The 7,500-nt window shown below is 41.2% G+C and overlaps 1 protein-coding gene across 3 annotated transcripts in view; it reads right to left on the reverse strand.

The window, feature by feature from the left end:
• Positions 1 to 1,961: 1,961 nt before the first annotated feature.
• The window catches only part of LOC138060421 (tectonin beta-propeller repeat-containing protein 1-like), a 102,045-nt gene continuing 96,506 nt past the window's right edge, over positions 1,962 to 7,500 (reverse strand). For 2 of the 3 annotated variants that reach the window (XM_068906183.1, XM_068906182.1), the window contains one exon: positions 1,962 to 2,978. In XM_068906183.1, coding sequence (XP_068762284.1) covers positions 2,793 to 2,978 — 186 coding nt within the window. In that variant the 3' untranslated portion in view covers positions 1,962 to 2,792. The remainder of the gene's footprint in view (positions 2,979 to 7,500) is intronic. The other variant, XM_068906184.1, reaches the window with a different exon arrangement.

Consider the following 7,500-nt stretch of genomic DNA (forward strand, 5'->3'; position numbering starts at 1 on the left):
TTTTGTTGCAAATGTCAAGTCGGAGGGATTCACTTGCCCGGGGTCCTTTTGGCACGTTTTCACAGTTTGTTCGTAGCGAGGCAAGTGAAAAGACACAACCTCTAACAGCTCTCCCATGCTTGCCCACTAACCCCTGGCCTCCAATGATTCGACATCGAATTGCGTTCATTGCAATCTCATCATCTTGACTTTTTTGAAGTCGATCAACTCGGAAATGGCGTCTATAGAACTCTATCTTCCGCCAAATCCAAGTTTCCACTCCCCTTGTAAATAATCAATAAACTTAAACAACAGGCTTGGAGAACACAGGCTAAAACCATTACTTCGAAATTTAATTCCTCCTCCTCTTCGCAGCAAAAATTGAGAAATTTTAAGCATCTATTGACAATCTGCTGAGCGGGACTATCTTCTTGTAACCGCCGCAATTTCCTGCAAGCCAAGTCGCAAAGTTGCTCGCCTATTTGACTGGAAGGTGAGAAGGAAGGCATTGATCTAGTGCCGGGTTTTGAACGTGTAGACGATACATCATCATCTGTACTCGAGACGGACGATTCGATGGCACTTTTGAAGAGTTTGCGGCAAGCTTCAAGTCTGCCCGCACAATTGTATTGGGCAATGGTACAATGCGCCATCGATATTAAACCACTCAATCTTGTTTGCTCTACTCATTTTTTCGTAGTGAGAAGAAATGAATGCATTCATTTCTTCTCGCTAAGAAAAAATGAATGCATTTAGAAGAGTGCGTTCGTTTGTCTCATTCAACAAAGGCCGATATAATAACAACGGAACTAAGCAATCGGAACTAGCAAAAAGAAGTATTGCGCGTGTTTGAATTTGACGTAACGTACCCATAAATCGCTATTCGTAAAATGGTTTGGGTTATTATCATTGCAGGTACTCCTTCATTGCACGCATTACTATGACATACATATTATTCAGGTTATAAGGGCGATCCAACGGTGCCTTAATTTACCTTGGATTTTCCCGAGTTTTCAGTTGATAAGGCTTAATACTGTTAGTATTTCTTACATAAATAAAAAAAATAAAAGAATTCTTGCATCTATTTACCACAACAAAAAAGACAATTACATGCTTATTTTTATCCCGACGTGCTCTTTGTTTGTCCTTTCTAATTTTGGGTCGTGTCGTACCTCATTGATCGGGCTTCAGGATTGTCCAAAAGAACAATAGAACGAACAAAGATAACAATGGATGTAGCACAGAAAACAATAGGAAGTACGACACTATACCGGCAATGAAATATATTGTTCAACAAGAGGTACGACCCTACTCCTAATTTTGCATAAGCACTGTTTTTGTTTTCTCTTGGGATAATTGAAAGTCCCAAGGGAAACTGGAAACAAAGCTTATGCAAAATTGGGCGGGAAGGGGGGGGGGGGGGGGGGACAAAGAGTATTATGGTATTGTCCGAAGTGGCCTATTGTTACGGGTAGTTTAATTCCAATTCACCACTTGCACAATCCCATAATACACCTTGTAACCCCCCCCCCCACCACCTCCAGAAAAAAATTGCATAATCAATGTTTGCAATTTTTCCTGGGACATGAGGATGTCCCAAGAGAAATCTAAAAGATGCCTATTCTTTTATTTTTTTTTTTGGGGGGGGGGGGGGGGTGAAAGAGGTGTATTATGATTTGTGTAAGTAGTGAATAGCTCAGAGGTAGAACATTTGAACTAGTAATCGGAAGGTCGTGGGTTCGATTCCTGCAAAGGAGCACATAGATTTATTCTGAAAATCTCCGAGGCACCATAGATAAAAAGCTACATTCTTTTAATTCATATACAAGCTTAAAATTTCACCATCTTTTTCAATATAATTGCGAATATGCAAAACTCATACAATTTCAGTCCACGCAGTAAGGCAGGACACTTGTCAATTGAACCTAGTTAAATGTCTCCAATACCTCAGTGGTTGAAAATCCGAACTAGTAATAGAAAGATCTGGAAATATGCAGAATTTATTACTAAGAAAATCCTCACAGAAAGATTTAAAGCAAGTGATGTAGTTCAAAGGCTCGTTTAAATTGAATCTCTTCAGTTTCTGATGGCCAATTATTAACTGATTCAATGAAGGCCTTGGTATCCACTTTTTTGTGCGGTTTTATTGTCTTCTATTCTTTGCACAGAGGCAGTACAATCTTCCTAGATAAGTCGGGAAGAGGAAGGGACTCTGCATCCCGCTTCCACTTGAGCCTGCGTTAAAAATGCGGGTTGGTCACGCGTGACCATAACCGCAAAACAAACATTCGGGATATTTTCGAACAACTCTGGCAAACACCCAACACAAAGAATAATGTCCTAGGAAACTCAAGATAGTTCATGCTTTTAAAGTGCCATTTCATTTTTTACTGAAAAATTTCGGTTTCTGGCAGACTACCGAGGAAATACTCATGCTTCACTGTTGTAAATTAAAATAAAATATTGACGACGTGTGGCGACTGATCATGCGCAAAATTAAAAAAGAAAAAAAAATTCAAGGTTTCTCGCAGACTACTGAGGAAATACTAATGGGAATTTAGACAGTTACAAATTGCTTCACTGTTGTAAATTAAAATAAAATATTGACGACGTGTGACGAATGATCATGCGCAAAATTAAAAAAAGAAAAAAAAGTGGACTGACCCATCCATTTCTTTGGATGAGCGGCAAATCAATGAAAGTCGAATTGGGTGGAGTTCCTTCCCCTTCTCGACTTATCTCGGAAGATCGAAGGGCCTCTGCTCGCAGGCTAATCGGCTTCATACTTTATTATCCTAAAAATATTTCTGCCTTTATTCTCTGCCCATTATTTCCTCATCACGGCTGTAGCTGCTGTATATGTCCACATCGCTTAGGTCTACTTTCGTCATTAAACTGCTTGCTTCTGTAAACGAAACTTGTTTGACAACATCTTCTGCCTCGTCCACTCCGTCTTCAATCCCAGCGCTAGATCGAATACTGACCGAGCGCCAAGACTCCTGCGAATCAACAAACCACGTAAGTCTCATAAGTAAGTTATAACATTTCTTCATTATCTAACACCAACAAAGCTGTAAATGAGAAAAAAATGCCTATATATATACATATATATATATATATATATATAGCCTTTCACGATATAGCTTTTCACGATACGTGTAGATGTTTTCTTCATGAAGCACTATATAAAACAAAAATGAAGACAAGACACGTTTATAAAGAACACCTATATTTCGACCGACTTCTTGGTCTTCTTCAGGGTGAATGAAGAAAAAGCGTTATACACAAATTTCTACCACGCCGGTCATAGTAGTAGCGCTATCTCAATGGCGTAGTAGAAATTTGTACCATCAGGCAACTGCCAGAAAGAAGGAATACATGGTGTTATTGGCTAGGACGTAAAGAATGAATCTTATAGGCTTAGGCGATTATGCTATTAAGAAGGAATTTCTTTGCATGTCTGCAACTCGATACAAGTTCACTTCTGTTGTTCATGGTCGCCATATTTGGTCTACAAATGATATAGTACTTTACCCAGACACAAGCTACACTTCTTCCCTACAATTGAATACAATCTCGCATGTCTAACAATCCGCCATTTAATTTGATAGTCAACTTTCTTGTCTTTCAAGTGTCATACATATTTACTAAGCTCAGTGGAATCTCTGTAGCGTGGTTTGTGTAACGTGATTTGAATGATGTGTCGCAAAGACCAATGTAGGTTTGCTTTGAGTGCGATGTTGTGACTTCCGCTTGATAGATGACATTCCGCTCATTGCACTATCCGTCCATAGGCAATTCATTGTTTTCCAATGATTGCCCCTAGGAGAAAAACTCCTCCACCAGCCGGTTTGACGTGTCAATGAGATCATTTGACAGCGCTAAGACATGCGAACTAGTGGGTTGCTATTTGCTGTCCTGCCTAACCAAAAAGTATGGCATTGGCCTATATAGAGACAATGGTTTGAGCAGGTGAATTTATTGGGCTCATGTGCTCCCCTGAAAGGATTGATGTAATATCCTTATGGATCACAAAGAAGCTAATCGAAAACACTCTCCTAGTTCACACTGTTCCTTGCCCGATCACTGGTCCTATGCCCACATGGTCACCGGATTCCTGCGCTGGAGAGATCCCGGATGTAAATACAAACACCACATTCTCCTTCTTCCTTTGCTTACAAACCCGCTACCTTAGTACAACAATAAGTGTGAGTAATGTCCTTTAAAATATACTGAAAACTAGTAAAAACGCAACATAACTAGATGACTGCAGTCACTGCAAAGTCACTGTCACGGCTACATGGTGACATACTCTGTTAGTCTTTTGAGGGGTCGAGCGACTCTGCCTGATTTCCTTGGCAAAGGCTCGGTCTGAACTAGGCTTTGATCCTTAACTGGAGCAGCACTTGCCTCCACTTTTGGATTGAGCGAGGCTTCTTCCTGTCCAAAGGTCTGCTCGGGTACACTACTTACTATGTGATCTGAAGAGTCTGGTTGCCCTGGATCAGTAACTGGGCCCACAAATCGCTTAACATGCTGGATGTTTCTCTTGTACACTGCACCTTGCATCGATTTTAACTTAATTTGGTCTCCATGACGTTCAATAACCTTATAAGCTATAAGGATCCTTCTCATAATTTATTAAGAGCTATGTCTCTTTCCGTTTCTCAAGCGACACCAACTCTCCCTCGGGTACATTCGGCTTATCAGCTGCATTGTGTCTCTTGTCAACATAATCAGCGCCCAAGTAAGTCCAGCGCCAGATCTTGCCATGGTCTCTCTGACAACTGTGTTGTCTTCACAGGGAGAGTTATAGTGTCCTTGGTGACAAGCTGACACCCATAACACTCTCGACTCTTTGCATCCTTATCTACAGCTAGCCACCACCCTTTCGACCTTAGTCTCTCTTTCATTTTCACGATCACTTGGTGGCTCTCATGTGCTAAATGAAGCACTCTCTGTCTCAGCTTTTCAGGAAGCATGATTCGCGTACCACGTAGGATGACATGGTCAATGAAGGTCAGCTCATTACGGACACAGTTTCCACTAACAAGGCAACCACGCACTACTTGCAGTTCCTCATCTTCAGCTGAGACTCTCTCGATTTCTAGGCTACTGGTACAGATCCTAACGCAACCATTCAAAGATACTCATCATCATAACGGGATTTCATTGATGCTAGGATCTTTGTCAAACGTGAGAGTGCATCAGGAATATTGTCGCGGGATGTGACACAACATACCTTATTGTTATCTTAGTACCCAGGACTCGATATGAGCTGGCTTGGACCCCCTAGAGTAAATCACCTTCAGGGCCTCATGATGTGACCAGATCAAAGGTCCACACCAGTGCCAGGGCCTCTTTCTTCGTCTGGCTGTACCCTCTTTCCACTTGGCTGAGGCTCCTGCTTGCATAACAAACTGCTCGGTTTTCCCCATTCTTTCTCTTGCACCAACACCGCCCCGAGGCCCACTGGACTGGCATTCGCTATCACTCGAGTGTGTGCGGCCAGCAGCCGTTTCAGGTCTTTAAATGATGCTTCCTGCTCTTTGTCCCATACAAATGGATTGCCCTGCCTGGAGATTACCCACAGAGGTTCTGCAAGGTTTGCAAAGTTGCGGATGAAATATGTACTACCACCCCTAGGAAACTCCGGTCTTCAGTCGGCGTAGTAGGTTGAACTGCTTTGAGCGCAGCACGAACCCTCTCCTGTCAGACCAATGCCAAATTTTCATTATAGAAACCTCATTAAGACCACCTTGTCCATGAAGAATTCACACTTCATTGGGGTGGGGTTCTTTTCCTCTAATCTCTGAAGCACTTTGTGAAGACTCTATCATACCCTTCAATACTTAGTCCAGCGGATATGTGCATATTTGAGGAAAATCGTGCACTTTGTGAAGACATCACCAAATTTGGTGCATATTTGAGGGAAATCGTGCACTTTGTGAGGAAATCACCAAATTTTTCACAAAGGGAGATTAGGATACACTGAAAAACCTCTGATATGGCGCCACCACTAAAAATCATGTTAAAACCATTTACGGGGTTGTTTCGCATGAAAACGAGGCTAAAATCATAAAATACCTTTTTTGCCTGCGATGTGAATATTAATACCTTTGGATACACTAGCATTCCTTGCTTTTTGGTATCATAACTTCACTTGGTAACCCTGTGATCAGCTATGATCTTGTAAATTTTGAATACCTTGACCTTGACCTTCAGTCTCCGTTAGAGTTTTACATGTGCTTGTAGTTACAGTTACAGGTTGAGAGGAAAGTTAAGCCTCCCAAGTGTGATGTGGCTTCATTGGGAATAACCGTCCATGCCGAATTCTCGCTCAGGAGAAATCGCTTTAAGGGTTTGTTCATTTACGTAAAATCGATCATATTCAGACCCCCGTTTTTGCGCTCGCCAATAATTGTTTTTTTTGTTATTTTGGCTATTTTGTTGTCCCAGATAAAATTAAAGGTGACTTTGTTTACCTGATCGCAGAAGTGTTTAGGGACTGGCAGTACAGATGCATTGTAAATAAGCTTTGGAAGTTAAGTTTTTTGCTGACCTTTTCTGAGTTTGAGAAGTGTATTCCTAAAGCCAAAACAGAGTCTTTTTAACATTGAACGGGGTGTCTTCTCTGTTCTTCCATTTTCCCAACCACATTGCTTCTGACTTCGTGTGGTTAATTTTTAATCCCGAGCATCTTTCAAACTTTTTCAAGAGGTCAAGCAAAAGACTCATTGATTCAGGGCTTTTTAGAAAAACTGTTGTGTCATCCGCATACTGTGTGATTTTTATTTCGCCCGCTCCTACTTTGATGCCTTCAATTTTCAATACCAAGTACGAAGAAAGTGCCTGATAGTGGGCAACCCTGTCTGACACCTCGCTCCAGATTGAAGAAATCAGAGGCATAATCATTGCTTGTGACACAGCTAGTATTGTTGCAATAGAAAGTTTGTACCCAATTTTTGAAGTCAGGACCAAAATTAAGTTTGTCAAGAGCTTTAAAAATGAAGTTCCATTCCATAGAATCAAATGCCGTTTCGAAGTCGAGGAAGATAGCAAGACCAGGGAGGTTTTTTGCTGCAGTGTAGCTAATAATATCACTAATGAGTCTTACGTTTTCACCGATATACCGTCCTTTGATATAGCCGGTTTGATCAGCGTTTATCACAAACGGCAGAACCGCTTCCAGTCTTTTTGCGATTGCTTTCGTGGCAATTTTGTAGTGTGTTTAGAAGTAAGAGAGGCCTTAGGTTGCCAAGAAGATTGGTCGGTTTGTCCTTTTTTGGTACTGGTGTTATGATACCTCGTCTTTGATATATTGATAATTGGCGTTTTTCAAAGCCATAATTTATGCTTTAGAGGAGCGTTTTGTTTAACATAATCTCTGATAAATTTGTAAAATTCGCATGTGAAACCATCAGAGCCTGGACTTTTACCATTGTCCATGTGTTTTAAAGCTTGGTAGCACTCCTGTTCGGTTAGCACGCCTTCACATTTTTTAGATTGCTCCTCATTAAG

The sequence above is a fragment of the Montipora capricornis genome, chromosome 8 (genome assembly GCF_036669925.1).
Source record: "Montipora capricornis isolate CH-2021 chromosome 8, ASM3666992v2, whole genome shotgun sequence".
In the NCBI taxonomy this organism is placed as follows: Eukaryota; Metazoa; Cnidaria; class Anthozoa; order Scleractinia; family Acroporidae; genus Montipora; species Montipora capricornis.